Here is a 19,324-nt window from a genome sequence, read left to right on the forward strand (position 1 = left end):
CCTTGATCATTTTGGTTTGGTTTTTATATAGGGAGTGAGATAGGGGTCCTTTTTCATTCTTTTGATTATGGATATCCAGTTCTCCCAGAACCACATGTTGAAGAGACAGTTTTGGCCCATTAACATAGCATTGGTAGGTTTGTAGAATGCCAATTGGCTGTAGAGTTGAGGGTTTATTTCTGGGCTCTCAATTCTCTCCCACTGATTAATGTGTATCTTTATGTTTTGACTAGTATGTTTCAAGGTTAGGCAGTGAAATTCCTCACACATTGCTTCTCTTTTTTAGAATGCTTTTGGCTATTCAGTGCACTTTCCCTTCCAAATGAATTTGGGTAATTACCTTTTCTATTTCCTTAATGTAGGCTGTTGGAATTTTGAGTGGTATTGCATTGAATCTATTAATCATTTGGGAAGGATTGAAATCTTGATATTTGATCTTCCAGTCCATGACCACAGAATGTCATTCCGTTTGTTTAGATCTTCACTGATTGCTTTTAGTACTGTTTTGTAGTTTTCTGCATATAGGTCCTATACTTCTTTGGTTAAATTGATTCCTATGTATTTGAGTCTTTTTGTTGCTATTGTAGATGGAATTTTTACCCGGATTTCCTCTTCAGATTGTTCAATACTAGTGTACAGAAACCCTGCTGATTTTTGCATATTGATCTTTTATCCTGCCACTTTGCTGAACTCATTTATTAGCTCAAGTAGCTAGAATGTCAGCACTTGTTTAATAACCATTGTGACAGAGGGCATCCTTGTCTTTTCCTGATCTTAGAAGGAAATCTTTCAGTCTCCTTTATCATAATAAGGAATTTTCCTTCTATTCCTATCTTTTGAAGTGTTTTTATCAAGAAACACTGGATTTTGTTGAATGCTTTTTCTGCATCAATCAAGATAATCATGTAGTTTCTTCCTTCAATTTATTAATATGGGGAATCACATTAATTTATTTTCTCATGTTAAACCACTCTTGAAAAGCAGGGATAAATTCCACCTGGATGTGGTGTATAAGTCATGATATGCTGTTGAATTCTATTTTCAAATATTTTGTTGAGAATTTTTGCATCTATGTTCATTACAGATATTGAACTGTAATTTTCTTTTTTTTATAGTATTTTTTAAAAAGATTTATTTATTTAATTATTTCTCTCCCCTCCCCCCCACCCCAGTTGTCTCTTCTCTGTGTCTGTTTGCTGCATCTTCTTTGTCCACTTCTGTTGTTGTCAGCGGCATGGGAATCTGTGTTTCTCTTTGTTGCATCATCTTGTTATGTCACTTCTCCTTGTGTGTGGCACCATTCCTGGACAGGCTGCACTTTCTTTCGCACTGCGTGGCTCTCCTTATGGAGTGCACTCCTTGCACATAGGGCTCCCTATGCAGGGGACACCCCTGCATGGCAGGGCACTCCTTGTGTACATCAGCACTGTGCATGGGCCAGCTCCATACGGGTCAAGGAAGCCCGGGGTTTGAACTGCAGACCTCCCATGTGGTAGATGGATGCCCTAACCACTGGGCCAAGTCCACTGCCCTTTTATAGCATCTTTATCTGGCTGTGGCATTAGGGTGGTGTTAGCCTTCATAAAATGTTTTGGATAAATTTTCCTTCTCTTCAATATTTTGGAAGAGTTTAAACAGGATTGGTCCTGGAGTTTTCTTTGTTGGGAGATTTTTGATGATAGATTCAATCTTTTTAAAAGTGATTGGTTTGTTAAATTCTTTTATTTCTTGTAGTGTCAGTGTGGGTTGTTTGTGTTTTTCTAGAATTTGTCCATTTCATCTAGGTGGTTTAGTTTGTTCCCATACAGTTTCTCATAATATCCTCTTATAATCCTTTTTATTTTGTGGGATCAATTGTAATTTCCCCCCTTTCATTTCTGATTTTATTTATTTGCATCTTCTCTCTTTTTTTTCTTTGTTAGTCTAACTAAGGATTTTTCAATTTTTATTGATCTCAAAGAACCAGATTTTGGTTTTGTGGATTTTCTCTATTTTTTGTTTCATTTATTTCTGCTCTAATCTTTATTATTTCTTTCCTTCTGATTTCTTTGGGAATGGTTTGTTGTTCTTCTTCTAATTTCTTCAGTTGTTCAGTTAGATCTTTGATTTTTAGTTCTTTTTTCTTTTTTTTTTTTTGATATATGTGTTTAGGGCTATACATTTCCATCTCAGCACTGCCTTTGCTGTATCCCATAAGTTTAGATAAGCTATGTTCTCATTTTCATTACTAATTTCACTTACTTCTTTGGCCCACTGATTATTTAGGAGTGTGTTTTTCAGCCTCCACACATTTGTGATTTTACTTCTATCCCATCTATTATTGATTTCCAGTTTAATTCCATTGCAACCTGAAAATGTGCTTTATATAATTTCATTCTTTTTGTTTTATTGAGACCTGGCTTGTGACCTAACATGTGGTATATCCTGGAGAAAGACCCATGAGCACTTGAGAAGAATGTATAACTTGCTGATTTGGGAGGCAGTATTCTATATATGTCTGCTAGGTCTAGCTCATTTATCAGATTGTTCAAGTTCTCTGTTTTCTTGTTGATCTTCTATCTTGTTGTTCCATATAATGATATGAGTGGTGTGTTGAAGCCTCCAACTATTGTTGTGGGTATGTCTGTTTCTCCATTCAGTTTTGCCAGATTTTGCCTCATGTATTTTGAGGTACCCTGGTTAGGTAATAGACATTTATGATTGTTAATTCTTCCTGGTGGATTGTCCCTTTTATTAATATATAAGGGCCTTTTGTATCTCTCATAACTTTTTTACATTTAAAGTCTGTTTTGTCCAAAATTAGTATAGCTACCCATGCTCTTTTTTGGCTATTGTTTGCATGAAGATCTCTTTTTCCAACCTTTCACTTTCAACCAGTTTGTATCCCTGCGTCTAAAGGAGTCTCTTGTAGGCAGCATGTGGATGGCTCATGTATTTTTTTTAAAGATTTTATTTTATTTTATTTTATTTTATTTTATTTTATTTTATTTATTTCTCTCCCCTTCCCTGTCACCCCTGTTGTCTGCTCTTTGTGTTCATTCACTGTGTGTTCTTCCATGACCGCTTCTATCCTTGTTAGCAGCACCCGGAATCTGTGTCTCTTTTTGTTGCATCATCTTTCTGCATCAGCTCTCCATGTATGCGGTGCCATTTCTGGGCAGGCTGCACTTTCTTTCACACTGGGTGGCTCTCCTTACAGGGTGCACTCCTTGTGCACAGGGCTCCCCTATGTGGGGGACACCCTTGCGCGCATCAGCACTGCATATGGGCCAGCTCTACACAGGTCAAGGAGGCCTGGGGTTTGAACTACAGACCTCCCATATAGTAGGCTGATGCCCTATCCATTGGGTCAAATCCGCTTCCCATGGCTCATTTATTTTTAATCCATTCTGTCAGCCTATATCTTTTGATTGGGAGTTTAAGACATTCACACTCAATGATATTCCTGTAAGTTAATGATTTACTTCCACCATTTTATTCTTTGATTTTCATATGTCATCTTATTTTCCTCTGTCTTATTTACTCTTTGGTTATTCTTTCTGCTATTCTTGTCTACTGTACTCTCCTGCAAGCTTCTCTCTCCTTTTTCTTTTAGTCTGTAAGGCTCCCTTTAATATTTCCTGCAAAGGTGGATTCTTTTTTATGAACTTTCTTAGTTTTTGTTCATTTTTGAATATTTTAAACTCACTTTCATATTTGAAGGACAGTTTTGCTTGATAAAAAATTTTTGGCTGGCAGTTTTTCTTTTTTCATCTCTTAATTGTATCATACCACTGTCTTCTAACCTCCCTGGTTTCTGATGAGAAATCTACAGTAAGTCTCATTTGGCATCCCTCACATGTGACGGTTTGTTTCTCCCTTGCTGCTCTCAGAATTTTCTCTTTATCTTTGATGTTTGATCTTCTGAGTAATATGTGTCTTGTGGTAGGTCTATTCAGATTTATTCTGATTGGGATACATTGTGCTTCTTGGACATGTAAATCCATTTCTTTCATGAGTGTTGGGAAATTTTCAGCTATTATTTCCTCAAATACTCTTTCTGCCCCTTTTCCCTTCCCTTCTCATGACATATACATCATTGCATTTTTGTGTTACCCTTCAACTTCCTGAGCCCCTGCTCATTTTTTCCATTCTTTTCTCTCTGTGTTCTTTTCTATCTTCAATTTTGTCTGTTCTGTCTTCTGTATCACTTATTCTTTCTTCTGTCATTTCGAATTTGCTGTTATATGTTGCTAATGTGTTTCTAATCTTACCTTTCATGTCTTTCCTTGCCATGAGCTCTCTTACTTTTCTGTTCAGTTTTTCTGGTTCTTCTTTGTGCTTCATCCATGTTCTCTTGCTGTTATCTCTTTAGCCATATTGTCTTTCAATTCATTAATTTTCTTTTGGAAATTTGTGTACATCTCATTGATTAGTTGTCTCAGATTCAGTGTCTCTTTTGGAGCTTTGGTCTATTCCTTTCCCTGGGCCATTTCTTCCATTTTCTTAGTATGGCTTGTAATTTTTTGCTGATGTCTAGGAATCTGGTTAGGAAGATGAGTTTACTCAGATGCTCAATCACTCTTTCATAGGAACTTAGTAGGAAAAAGCTGTGTGTTATTCCTATTCTTTGATTCTTGGTTTAACCTGATCTGGGTCTTTAGGATTGTCCCTGTTATTGCTCAAATCTGGACCTGGACCCAGTAATGGATTGCAGACCTGCTTCCAAGGGCCTTGGGAAAGGAGGTTGTAAAGGCTGGATAAAATTTTTTTTTACAGGTAGTAAGAAAAGGTATATTTATTATTGCACAGTGTCTTTCAATACATTTGAAAAAGTCATTCATATTTATTATCATGCTATTTTTCTTAAGAAAAAAAATTGTTACCATTTCACAACTCTGCTAATACCACATAATGCCACAAATGTTTTAATTTCAATAATAAAAGCATTAAAAAACCTTTTTTCTCTCTTTTAATATGTTCTTCCTCCCAGTCCACATATTTTCCCCTAAAATCATTTGTAAGAATTTTGAAGATTAAACTTTGCCACAGTTGTGTCTTGGTGTGGAAGTATTAAACTATAAAAGTAAAACCTGCAGCATTAAAGAACAGATACAAATAAGAAATGTGGATCTGACAACATATCCAACTTCACTATTAATCAAAAAAGGACAAAAGCAAGATTGTACTTCCAATTTTTAAATTGTAATAAATACACACCAAAAATGCTTGTACATGGAGAATTGATCTACGTTCATGTCTTTCAGATGGATTCTCAAGTATCGAGATTGTAGTTCAAAACCTATGAACATTTGCAGACATTTGAAGAATATTTTCAAAGTATTTTACAGAAGGACAACACCAAAGCATATTTCTACCAGCTATGAATGAGAGCATCTCTCTTACTGCTGGCAACCATGAAAATTGACAATTTAAAAATAGAAAGATTTTCCACCAAAGTTAATGGACAAAACATTTGAAATCATATTTGCTTTAATTTCCTCCCATGCACTTCCTTAGTTCTCCAGCAGAAGGCGATTGTTGGCAGCCTCATTTCAAATCCTGGTTGGAGTATGTTTGCTGCAACAGGGACCATATCAGTGTGATAGAGGATCCTGCCCGGAAGTTAAGAGCCTTATATTCAAACTTCTCTGAGGCAGTTCTCCAGCCTTTGCTGGCAGTCCCATCCCTTTCCTGAGGTAGGGAATAAGTCCACTCCCCTCTGTCTTCAACCAGTCCAGGTCAGTAGAGAGGGAGATTGAGAGGGTCGGCTCTCCTTAGCCCCTTGGTGGCTTCCAGGACAAACAATGGTGCGACCCCACCTGTCCTGGACAGGTTCATGGGCACAGCAGACCAGATTTGTGGGTCAGAAGCTGAGTCAGCCTTGGGCTGCATTCCTCTCTCCCCCCTTTCTGAGGGGCTGGATCTCTGGGGCCCCCTTTGTCTGTAGCTGCAAGCCCCAAGGCCTGGGAATTCAAGAGTGTCTATAGGATGGGGAAGTTGCCAGACTTGCTCCTTCTAACTTACAGTTTTACCAATGTGGTTCTTTTCCTTTGCCCCTCTCTCTTCTGGGCAGGGTCCAGCCTTCTGGTATGCTAAGCCCTACAAGATATTTTTCCAGGCCATTTCTGCCTGTCCTCTAGCTATTTTTCTGGAAGAGAAGAGAGTCCTATGTCTTTCTCCATCTTTCTCTGATAGAGCTTTAATTTCCAGAATATATAAAGAAATCTTGCAACTTAACAAAAAAGACATATAACCTAGTTTAAAAAAAATAAGCAAAAGATTTGAATAGGCATTTCTCCAAAGAAAATATTTGAATGGCCAGAAATCTCATGAAAAGATTCTCAACATCATTAGCCATCAGAGAAATCAAATCAAAATCACAATGAGATACCATTTCATACCCATTAGAATGACTGCTCTTAAAGAGGTGGAAAATGGCAATTATTAGAAAGGATGAAGAGAAATAGGAACACTAATTCATTGCTGGTGGCAAAGTAAAATGGTGCAACTTCTGTGGAAGACAGTTCAGCAGTTCCTCAGACAATTAGGTATAGAATTACTTGATGACCTGGCAACCCCACTACTAGGTATACAACCAAAAGAACTGAAAACTAGGATTTTTTTTCACACTGATGTTCATAGCAGCCTTCTCCATAGTTGCCAAAAGGTGAAAATAAGCCAAGTGTCCATCAGCGGATGAATGGATCAACAAAATGTGGTGTGAATATATATATACAGTGGAACACTGTTCAGCCATTAAAAGGAGTGAAGTTCTGATGCATGAGACAACATGGATGACCTTGAAGACATCATGTTCAGTGAAGAAAGCCAGACATAAAGGACCAGTATTGTGTGATGTCACTGACATGAAATAATTTTAATAAGCAGACTCGTAGAGTCAGAATCTAGAATGTGGGTTACCAGGAAATGGGGTGGGAATAGGGAATGGAATGTGAGGCATAAAATGTACAGGGTTTTATTTGAAATGATGGAAATGTTTTGGTATAATGCATGATGGTGATGGTAGCACAATATTGTGAATGTACTTAACAGCACTGAAATACATATCTGGATGTAATTAAAAGGGGGAAGACTAGGTTGTATATATGGTCGTAGAGTAACAATTTTTTAAAACTCTGTGGAACTGCACTACACAAACAGTGAACCTTAAATTAAACCTTGAGCTTTAGTTAATAGTACAATTATAAAAATTATCTGGTTCAGAACATACTTGGCAGAGGAAAGAGCAGGAGCGGAGGAAATGGGAGTGAGCCTGGCACGTTTAGGGAGAGAACAGAGGCCAGTGTTGCTAGAGCAGAGTGACGGAGGAGAGCAGAGGAGGAGAGAGAGCCAGAGGCAGCAAGTGGCCTGATGGTGAAGAACCTTAGAGACCATTTAAATAACCTTGGCTTTTCATTTTTGGAATGGCATAGGAGCCGTTGGAGGACTTGAAGCAGTAGAATGATAGGATCTGACGTGGTCGTGTGACAGTGATGTCTTAAGCTGCTGTGTTGAGAGTAGACCTTGGTTTGGAGGGTCATGGGGGAAAGCAAAGTCAGGGAGCTATTGTAGTGTTCCAGGCAGGAGACGCTGGTGGCTTGGACCAGGGTGGTAGTAGAGGGGGCCATGAGAAGTGGCTGGATTCTGGATAAATTTTTGACAGTAGAGCCAACCAGGTTTCCTAATGGATTAGATGTGGATAGAGAGGAGAGAAATAAATAGCAATATATGACTACAGATATGCTCTGTGAGTGGCCATGACAGGTTCTTCTCTGTGCTTTTCTCGCAAGGACTGAGTCTTCTCTCTGCTCACTGAGGATTAGTGTAAAGAGAAGCCTTTTTATAGTGACCTTTCTAAGAACATTGGGAAAAACAAAAAACTGAGGATGGGTTTGAGAGATGCGTGGCAGGATTTTAGAACAAATTATAGGCTTTGCAATACTGTAGACTGAGATACCTTGATATATGTGTTTATAATTAGTGTTAAGAGTATATTGAAAACAACTCTAGGATTTCTGTGCCCAGCCAGAATTTTTCTTTGCATCTTTTAATGTGGAAAAGACAGTTTGAGACTAGCAGAGATTAAACCAAAGAACTTTAAGGATAAAAAGAAGTGTACTTTTATTATAGTTCATCTCCAGAACCATTTCATTCTTTGTTTTAATTATTTTAGTATCAAGCTACTCTTTCAGGTCCCATGAGAAAAGATATTAATTCCTATCACTTACCTTTATCCTATAAATACTGCTTTTTAAAAGCAATATACTAGAATGCTGAATTTATTTAATCAAAATAGGAGTAAAATAAGCTCTCTCTACCATGATTTATACTTGTAAATGTAAAATGAATTTCCATGCCAATTCACTTGATAGGCTTTTTGAAACCATTCTAGTTTAATATTCTAATCTTATCAAATATTAATCATTTATTAACCATATGTATGTTCTTTATAGATAGGACATTCTTCTTTCAGTAAACTCAGCAAAGTACCATTTTTATATAGCAAAGTATCATTTTGCTTTTTATATTTTGTAGAGTTATAACTGCTGGTATAAAATTTGATACTGGTGTATTTCAAAGGTTATTTATGTTGAGTGGTATGGAAATAAGACAGAATTTGCACACATAGGCAAAAAAAATGTATACTTTTTGTTTTGTTGTAACATTGTCCACATAAAATCCCCTATAACTGAATGCTCTGGAAAATATAAAAATACAGACTCCATGTGACCAATGTGTGACCTCAGACATATTACTGAACTTACCTAGTTTCCTTCTACGTAAAGTGGGGATAAAAATATTTTCCCTGTAGAATTGTTGTGAGGATAAATGTAAAGTACTTAGAACAGTCCTGGTGCATAATCTAGCATTATAAAATTGTTTATCCCTATATGGGAACTCTGTATTTTATGCATGATTTTTCTGTAAACACACAACTTCCCTAATTTAAAAAATGTATAAAAAAGTGTTTACCACTACTACTCCCTCCCCCTTCTGTTATTCTTATTTTTGTATATCTTACTTTCACACTTCTCTTTTTTTCCAGATCATTGATCACTCAGGAGATCCTGTAGAAGGAGTATATAAAACTTATGTTTATGTAGAAAACATTATTAAACAGGTACATATGCAAACCCTGTAAGATTTTCATCTAAAATATCTTAGACTGTTTTCCGTAAAATGGAGTTTTCCAGAGAAAACCACTTTTTTTTTCAAACCACTTGTTATTTACAAACAATGCGGCTGTTTCTGTTGTCAGTTCGTCCTCACAATCTTACCATGATATTTCTCGCACTACACATCTTTCTTTCTCGTCTTTCTCACAGAGCTCTCTGGTGCTTGAATGCTTGTTATATGTAAAATATATTTCAAAAGTGCCAGTTCAAAGGTAAGTATTTGAGGAAAACTTTAGGTTTTTGCAATAGAGTCTCCTTAACTTCCCTGTACACTTTGAATTTTTATGTATCAGAAAAGTCCTTCTCAAATGTTTCCACCACATGATCCCTGACAGGAGAGAAGAAGCCAGCTCACCTCTAGGGTCTGAGAACAGAGGACCACAGAGGTGTCTCAAGGTCAAACTTTCTTTGAAGCTTCAAGTATTATCTTGAGGTTTTGTAAGAGTTATATATTCTGCTCAGTAGTATGCCTGTTTATATTTAATATAAAAATCAGCTTTAAAGTATACATTAGCAAAAATGCTAATAATGATTATAAAACAAAATAGCCCCATCTTCAAGTAAAACGCATATTAAAGGAAAATATACCATGGTTAGCCCCTTGACCACCTCCCCAGGGTACTGGGGACCTATTGAGAAGCAGGGGATTAGATTATCGTTTCTGATTAATTTGCATTACCAGCATGGAGATTTGTTAGCTGAGAAGAGTAAGCTCCAAACCTAATGATACGAGTTCTGCCAACACTATTTGTGGAGTATTCTTTAGTCTAAAGGCTATTACCGATTTTGATCGTGTCATTAACATTGTGAATTTTAGGATCATGATAAGTAAAATGCATTGGGTAGAATGAATGGCCACAAGTAAAAATGAACTTATTAACCATCTTCTAATGCTTGAAGGACACACAACATATTTTCAGTCATCTAATATGAAGACTAGACATAACAGCAGAGGTATTTGATACCAAGAAACCCCATCTTAGTAATTAAATTCTTATAAAATGTAACACAATCTATTTCTCAGGCATTAATACAAATCTTTAAAATTTTTCATCCACCAGATATAACCAAAGATATTGTGAAACATTTTTCAGGAAACAAGTTCCATAAGATTCAAATACCCCCCTAGCTTTATTTTTAATAAAAGGAAAAGGTTTTCTTTTTTATTGTTTTTAGTATTTCCTTTTTTTCTCAATTGGTGTTTGTTTTTATAACTATAGACATATTTTTGTAGTTGTACAAAGGCCTCCTGGCTTGGATTTGCCTTCGTAAGTAGGTAAAGCTCACTGCAGACCTGTGTGCTGTCCCACACTGCAAGGTTTTTATACTCATTCATTTTCATGTGCTTGTTCTTGGTGTTTAGGACATACTGGGCTTTGAGAACACAGACCTGGAGAGTAAGGATTTGGGCAGTGAAGATTCCATTCCAGAAGAAGATGATTTTGGTGATGTTCTGTGGGACATACATGATGAACAAGAGCAAATGGAAACTTTTCGACAGGCTTCTAATTCAACCCATGAGTTGGGATTTGAGAAAGTAAGCATGCTTGTTCCAACAGAGATCAGTCCCCATTTAATGGCTGTGTTGTGATTGTGTTCCCACCTAAACAGAGTCAAGGTGAAGACTGCCCTTATGTTTTGATTATCCATGTTGAGATGCAATTAAGTTTATTGTATAGTGAAAGAGTCAAATAAACTTATAAACATCAAACATTTTCATCTATAGATTACGATTTATAACCCACATGCTCATTATGCCACCATCTGTAACCACCCAGACCAAGATTAGGATTTTAGGAAGCCTGGTAGAAATAGTAAGGCAATTCTTAGAAGAATCAAATTATTAAAACATTCAGAAAACAAAGCACAGAAGTTTATCCAATAGGCAGATTAGTCCCTTTTTATTGGTCTAATCAACATCCTTAAATATCTGAATAAATTAGTAGAATTTGAAGTGCAAAAGAATCTATGTCCAAGTTCAAAAAATACTTAATAATGTAAAAAATCAGTGTAAGAACTAATATATTAAAGAATATTATAGTAGCTAACATCAACATCTGTGCTTTAATAATTTAGACTGCCTGGGTTTGTGTCCTGTCTCCACCGTTTCGTACCTGTGGATTTTGATCAAGTTACTCAACCACACTAAGCTTGGATTCTCTTGTCTGTAAAGCGAGAACTAACATAATACCTCAGAGGGCTACTGAAGATTTGATAAAACAATACATGCAAAGTTTTTAGCAGAATACTTACATAGTAAGTGATAGATTAGTCATTTTATTTATTTTATGAGAGAGGTATTATTACTATTATTAACTAAATGATGGAGGATGATTATAAGTCAACTGTATTTAGTTTTCTGGGGCATGTGCATCATCACAATTTAAATTCCCTTTTGTTTCTAGTATTACCAAGGACTTAATGATCTAGTGGCAGCACCAGCACCGATTCCGCCTCTTCTTGTATCTGGAGGACCAGGTTCTGGAAAGTCTTTTTTTTTTTTTATCCAAGTGGTATGATGCAGTGCAAACTGTTGTTGTTTTATGTTGTTGTTGTCTAAATTGCTGAATTCATTCAACAGAACACCTTATTGCATGTCTGCCTTCCTGTGTGACCTGTACAAAACATTAAAGAGAAAAGGAGTAAAGTAATAGGCTCATGCCCGAAGTATATATATAATTTGGATATAAGAGAAAGATATAGGTTAACAAAGAAATAGGAATGGTGGGCATTTGTACTTACATACATAATTTATATAGAAGCACTAAGGGAATGCTGTGTGGTGTGGAATTAGGTGAATTATGGAGGTGATGTGCTTTTATTTTCAAACATTGACTTCATCTTAAAGGTTTCATTGAGATTTTAAATATTTGAAACCATAAGACAAATATGCGCTATTTAGAATGAAATAAATCTTAAAGAACACCAAAAGGCAGGATAACTGTTACCATGAATGCAATCTAATTCTTTTAATCATGGACTTCAAATAATATGAGAATAAATTTTTTTCTTTCATTTTAGTTTATTACAATACTTAAAAATAAAAGAAATAGTAAGATATTCTTTCACTCATAAATATCATTTACATTGAAGTGTTAGCATATGCTTCCTTTTTATTGCCCTTTTAAGTCATATTTGGGAAATAATATTTTTATACTTAATAATGAAAGATACATTCATTTTACTAATGCCTTAACCTCCAGTACAGACTACTGTACTTAAATTAGTTTATGCCAATTTGTAATTAGAATGGATCTATAATTACTTTTAAAAGTTTATTTAAAGGATCAACAAATGGAGTAAAAATGTAAATCTCTGTATTTATGAAGGTGGCTGACCATGTGGTGCCTGAAGGTGGCATTTGATGTTTAGTGAATTGTGAGTTCTTTTTTGTTGTTGACAGTAAAGGGGCTTCATCAGTCTTCAAAAAAAGTCTTAGCTTTTTCTTCCAGGATTGAGTTACAACAGAAGAATTCCCCTAACACACTAATTCTTTCTCATTTTGTGGGGAGGCCCATGTCAACTAGCTCAGAGTCTTCCTTAATTATTAAGCGACTCACTTTAAAGGTATAGTATGCCAGCTTTTAGAACATTTAGCATTTTAATTCAGATTCTGAGATTGTTGAGGTGGGTAAGTCCCTGATGATAAACCAATTTTCATTGGTATCCATTTGTTTTGATTTTATAGAAGCTTTCAAATCAACACTTTATACACCTGGGTCATCCTGGCGACTCAATTTGGGTTTAAAAGTAGGGCTGGAATATTTCCCACTAGCTGTAATAAAGTGTCTCTCTCTTAATTGGCATGTGTTCTTATCTTGTAGTTGATGCAGTAAGCTTCTTGAGGAGTTTCCACGTTGGCTAGAAAAGCTCTCTGCCTACCATCAGGGCAGCAACATCACCATCATTGATTCTATAGATCAAGTTCAAGTACTGTTTTCACTTTGTAAACTACTAATATACTCAAGCAAAAATATTAGTAATGGCTGTAGCAGACTTTCACATGATGTATTTGTGAGAAGAGGTTGATGTTTATTTTATTTTTGCTTAACTCCTAGGGAGGAAGCATGTGGATAAAAGTATACCTTATGTCAGTAGACACTAGTATCTTTTTGGGAAAGTCCAACTGCATTAACACAATTAGCAAAGAATGGTCACTTTGGCATATTTTTAGAAGCCTTAATGTTTTCTTAAGTGTTCAGAATTCAGAGCAGTAATAACAGTGTTTTACTATTTGTTCTTTTAATGTTCTAAGAGAAATAATCCCAAAATAAGATATTATCCTTTATTAATAACAGAGTAAGAGAAACTTAATGAGAATTCCATTTTACTTGAGGAGCTTTTATTGGGTTGTCTAGTAGATTTTAAATTAATAGATTGATTTTGTTTTTATATTTTTAAGCAAGTTGAAAAACACATGAAATGGCTGATAGATCCACTGCCAGTGAATGTAGAAACTTGCCATCCAGCGTGGAGGTAGGATGCTAACTTTTAGGTTACATAAAGTGTTTCAAGTTCAAATAAGGAAACTGTTTTTGATATGTGTTTGTTGTTTTCATATTTTTCATGTAAGTATCAGTGAGGATGGGAGAAATGGATGAATTAAAGTAAAGATAGAATCTGTAGGATCTGGTGACGTTTAGATGTGACATGTGAGAGAGAAGGAAAAGATATACAAGTTTCTGACCTGAGAATTTAAGTAAATTGTGGTTCCATCTGCTGACATAGGAATCACAAAGAAGGCTCAGGTTTGTGGGGGAAAGATCCTGAGTTTAGTTTTTAGACATGATTAGTCTGAGCTGCCTATTGTAGCTCCAAGTAGCAATGTCTAGTGGGCAGTTTAATTTATGGATGAGGAGAACAGGGAGTGCCAGGCAGGGGTGATATCCTGGAGAACTGTTTTTCTGTTTAGACATTTTTCTCCTAATTGCCTCCTCCCCATGAAATGTTAATACCACACATATTCTGTATATCAGTGTATGTGTGTATGATATGTATGTATGTCTGTGCTTGTGCATAAAAAGAGTAAGATTTTTTCACACACACCACCCCCCTCAACCAATTTGCACCATCCTTGTGAGAATGCATGCTGTAGGAAAATTAAATTCAGACTGGATTATATGGAACATGCTGTGTCTTTTCTTCTTCTTAAAGGAACCAATACCTACGTTTCACTTTTCCTGATTGTATAGAACATAGAATTAGAATGGTTTACCACCTACTTGTATAATAGTAATACATATGGTCCTTATTTTATAATTTTTGTTGTGATTAATAGTTGAAAGTAATGATACTCATGTTAGGATGAATGAAATAAATTAGTATTACTATTAATATGATTAACAGAAATTAGCTTTGCTTACTTTATAAGGGTATTATTAAAATGTAAGTTCTTAATGAATTCTAATCTTTGTGAGTAGATGATAGCTTTTGTATTATGAGAAGAGAAGTTCATTTTTTTTCCTTCAAATAAAAGATTGTGGCCTACACTTCATCTTGATCCTTTAAATCCAAAAGATGCAAAGTCTGTTATAATTGCAGAATGTGACTCTGTAGACATTAAACTGAGTAAAGAGCAGGTAAGTGTTTTTCATTTTGATGCTGTCTTTCATTCTATCAGCTTTCCTGCCTTTCTTACATGAGACTCAAAATTAAAAATAAGAACTCTCTACTATTATAAGGTTATTTGGCATTGAGTAATTACCTTGTAAAATGCATTCCATCTTAAAAACTAATGACATTTATAGAATAGGCATTAAAAAGATTTTGGTCTTAAGATTTACTTTGATGTATAATAGGAAGTATCTTCAAAGCAAAACGCACTTGCACAGTGATGGCTTGTGCAACTTTGTGGCAGGAGGGCTGCCCACAGCCCGGCTTCCCCCGTGGCGATGCCACTGATGGGACGGCAGGGACGGTGTTGTGCTCGCTGGGGTATTTGTTGATGGCTCAGTTGTAAAGATTGCTCAATTCTAGGATGGTTTTGTATTTTTGTTTTGTTTTTTGGGAAACTGATGCAGGAGTTCTGCTACACTGTCGTTCTACTACAACCTGCTGTGCTCTTTATGTCACCCTTTTCAGCAAAACGGTTACACGGTAAGTGCTGGCTAATTTAAATGCTCTTCTGCGTGTTTTGCGTTTGCTGCAGACCCTTCCTCACCGTGTGGAACTGAGAACGGATCACTCCAGCAGCCTCTTGGGCCACTCAGATTCTGTTTATTCTAACAGTGATACAAACAACCTGTGAGAATGTGACTACATTAATGACTGAAGATTGAGTAGGTCATGAATTGTCATGACTTGCTGGATATGTTTGCTCAGTTTTCATCATACTAACTCTCCCTACTGGGGATGGCAAAAGAAGGCCGTCTTCACCTTTGGGACCCACCCGTGAGTGCTCTGTATCACTTGCTCGAGGCCCCCGGCGCTGAGAAAGGGAGCATGTAGCCAAGGCACAAAAACGTTATTTTGTCATGTGTCCTTGAATGTAGGTAGATATGTATGTTGGTTGGAATTTTTTTTCAATTTTATTGAGATGTATTAATAAAGCATAGTAATAGAATTCGTCCAAAGTGTACAACCAATGGTATTTTGTATAAGCGTGTAGTTGTGTGTTCATTGCTTCATCATTATTAGGGCATTTTCATTATTTCAATGATAATAATAAACAAAAACAGGCAAACAAACAAGAAAATGCCTCACCTCTCATCTCTCTATGCTTCCCCCACTCTACATAGCTGCTGCTTCTGGCTATTCTCTCCAAAGTGTATAATCAATGACTTTTAGTATAATCACAATGTTGTACATTCATCATCTCAAAAATTTTAGAACAATTTCATTACTCCAAAAAGGAAGATTCCATAACCCTTAACATTCCTTCCTCTGACCTACATGACCACTAATCTCACTTCATTTTTATAAACTGATTTATATTTACATTTTATATAAATGAAATCACACAATATGTAGTACTCCATGTCTGGTCTCCTTCACCTAGTATAGTGTTGTGGTTTTTTTTTTTTTTTTTTTGGCTGATATTAACATTTCATACTATTAACTTACATTTGTTCAATTTCAAAGAAAAACAGTTGGAATTTGTAATTGTCTCCATTCTCAAAATCCTGATAAACTTTTCATTTTAAAATAGAAATTCTTCTTTTATACATATCCATTAGTATTTTGCCTTTCAGTAAGGCATTAGAATGTTCCACTCCTTTTTTCTTCCATACATCTTTATCCTTAGTCTTTTCTAAACCAGAGTTTTTAAAAATTTAATATTTAGGTATCAATCACAATAGATAATAATCCTACCACAACTCGTATTTCTAGACACTGAATTGAGTACTTCTAGCATTTAATTCCATACTCTCATCGTAAGCACCAAATTTTAAATGAAAAAACAGTTTTGTAAAACTTTCAGTTACCCATATTTCTACCATCCTTTTCTACTGTCATTAGTTTTGTAGCACTGTATCTGGCAGCTGTCAACTTGAGTAGCTGGCATAAGTACAGTTTTAGAATGTGAGGCTTCTTCCATACATTTCATAATGCTTATTGAAATGATCTATTTTAAAAGGGACCGTGGACCACTTTTGTTTTTTGTGTTCTTTACACATCTTAATGTTTAACAAAGAGACTACTAGTAAGTATTGTGTCACTATTTTAAAACAAACCTTTTCTTTAATGATTGTTTTTAGCCTGTTGTTTTCCAAATTCTGGCTGTAAACAAATGTAGTTTGCATGGGTAACTAACTAATAAAACTTAACATAAAATTATTTTCCTGTTTTCTGTATATATACAGGTGGCATGCTTCTGGGTGATAGGACCCATGTCTTACTCATTTTTATAGTCATAATGAATAGCAGCATATATTCAATAACGCATAGTAAGTGCCAGCATATGATAATTGAATTGAATTAAATGGTACACCAAAATTAACTCAATGACTCTAGCAGCCCCATAAAACTGCATTTTCCTGCATCATGTTTTATTGAATTCCTGTTATCAATTGCAGTACAAAAAAATAGAAACAGTATTGTTTTATTTACCCCCAAACTTTCACAAATGTTGGTAGGCCATAAGAAATGAAATCTATTCTCAATTCCAACAGTGCTGGGCAGAGAGGAAATTTAGATAATGTACTTCATCAGTGTTTCCAATGTCAAGATACTGTTTCATTATATAGACTTGTTCTGCAATCTATACAGGAGTCCATGGCCAATGATACAGAACTAATGAAACAGGTAAAGTATAATTTAAAAAGTATGCAAAGACGATTACTTTATACATGAATTAAGGTAAAACATCTTTTAAAATTTGTGATTAAATATGTGAAATAAACATATACAGGTACATTTGCAACCATAGTGAGCTTGTTAGCCAGAAATGATGTCTTGGGAGAATTTGCCTTGTCATGATTACCACTAAGATTTATCATCTTTTTATATTCGTTGGCTATTCTTGTTTCCTCTTTTGTGAACTGAGTTCAAGTCCTTTACCCATTTTGTAAACATATTGTTTGTCTTACTCTCATGTGTAGGAGTTGTTTTTTTTAGTGGTAATACTGATATATATTTTAAATTAGAAAGATAATCTGTATTGATTACTTATTACAAAAATAAGGAAAAAAATACCAAAAAACAAACCCATAAATTCATTTGAAGTAAAATGAAAAAGACAGTTGCGCATTGGGCTCATGTTTTCAAACTTTCTTATACTTCTGTATAGGTTTCAAATTACTTAATATCCCCATGATCAGGATTAACAAAAGTTTCTGGGTGAGAATTTAATAAATCTGACTAGATTTGTTTTATATTGAAGAAGAGAAAAGGTAAGGTAGGCATTCTTGCTTCTAGTGAGATTAATGCCAATCCTAATTGCACTGCAAGTAATAAAGTTTTTTGATCACAGTTTAGAATTGTCTTTTTGTAAAAAACAAACAAAAAAACCCCTTCCTATAAAGTCATTATACATTTCAGCATATCTGAAGAAGTCAGCTCATGAACGTGTAACTGCAGAGCATTGAAGATGGCGTGATGCGCAGAGGCGCCTGCGCTGTGTGGCGCTCGGGCTGAGGCTGGGATTGGTCTTTCAGGTGGGAGTTTCTGGGGCATTAGGGTCGTCCTGAATGACGTTTCAGTGATGGACGCAGGCCATGGTATATCTTGTCGTAACTTACAAATTTGTGTGGGAGAGAGTGTGAACGATAATGTGGGCTGCGGTCCACATTTGGTGGCGCGCTCCGACGTGTGTATCCGTTGTGGCAGGCGTGCCACACTGATGAAGGTGGTTGTTGGCGTGGGGAGCGGGGGAGGGCTGGGGGTGGGGCTGATGGGCATCCCCTACATTTTTTATGTATCATTAACATAATCTAGATATCTTTAAAAAAAAGTATAAAACAAAACAAAACACCAGCAGAACCTTTCAGGCTCATTTCAAGAACCAGGTAATTCCCAAGCCATGGTGGAATTCACTTGGATTGTATAACCAAGATTTTTAATTGCATTTTAGAATTCTTTATTTGTGTAAGGTGTTTGAAATGACCAAGAAATAATAAAATCAAGGCAAAAGAACTGAAAGATTAGGTCATAAATACCAATTTTTTTCTTGTGACAAATTCTCATAGGTGTTTTGTTACAAACTATTTTCATTTTTAAGAATATGAAACGCATAGGAATTCTTAAATGTACTGCATACAAATCCTTTGTTATAGAGTTGGCAAATAAAAATGTACTGTTTGTTTCTTGTCTTTTAACTTTATTGTATCATTCATAATACAAAGTTTTATTTTGATGAGGTCAAAATTATCAACTCTTTTCCTTAACAGTTAATGCCTATTATTTCTTGTTTACAAAAAACTTAGCTCTCATAAAGTTACTTAGATATCATTTATGTAAGTGTATCTGCATGATAAATGTAAAGCCCCCTGTCAAGTAGCACACTAACATGTTACCATGGGCCTGTTTCTAGACTCTCCTGCTCCAGTTTTCTCTGCCCCTTGCCAATACCACACTGTCATGGTTAGTAGAACTCTAAAGTAAGTCCTGATATTTGCTTGGGCAGGTCCCCTTTCATTATTATTTTTCACAATTGTCTTGGCTAATTTGCCGTATATGAATTTAGAAATGGCTCAGCAAGTGTCATGAATTTTAATTGGAATTGCATT

At 35.6% G+C, this 19,324-nt stretch overlaps 1 protein-coding gene across 1 annotated transcript in view; it reads left to right on the forward strand.

Moving 5' to 3' along the window:
• The window catches only part of LOC131276395 (nephrocystin-3-like), a 37,182-nt gene that overhangs the window by 10,174 nt on the left and 7,684 nt on the right, over positions 1–19,324 (forward strand). The window contains 10 exon segments of the mRNA XM_071212457.1: positions 9,029–9,103; positions 10,522–10,695; positions 11,564–11,650; positions 11,652–11,671; positions 12,611–12,725; positions 12,945–13,088; positions 13,561–13,634; positions 14,635–14,741; positions 15,179–15,254; positions 17,270–17,402. Coding sequence (XP_071068558.1) covers positions 9,029–9,103; positions 10,522–10,695; positions 11,564–11,650; positions 11,652–11,671; positions 12,611–12,725; positions 12,945–13,088; positions 13,561–13,634; positions 14,635–14,741; positions 15,179–15,254; positions 17,270–17,402 — 1,005 coding nt within the window.

Source organism: Dasypus novemcinctus, chromosome 28 (assembly GCF_030445035.2).
Source record: "Dasypus novemcinctus isolate mDasNov1 chromosome 28, mDasNov1.1.hap2, whole genome shotgun sequence".
Lineage (NCBI taxonomy): Eukaryota > Metazoa > Chordata > Mammalia > Cingulata > Dasypodidae > Dasypus > Dasypus novemcinctus.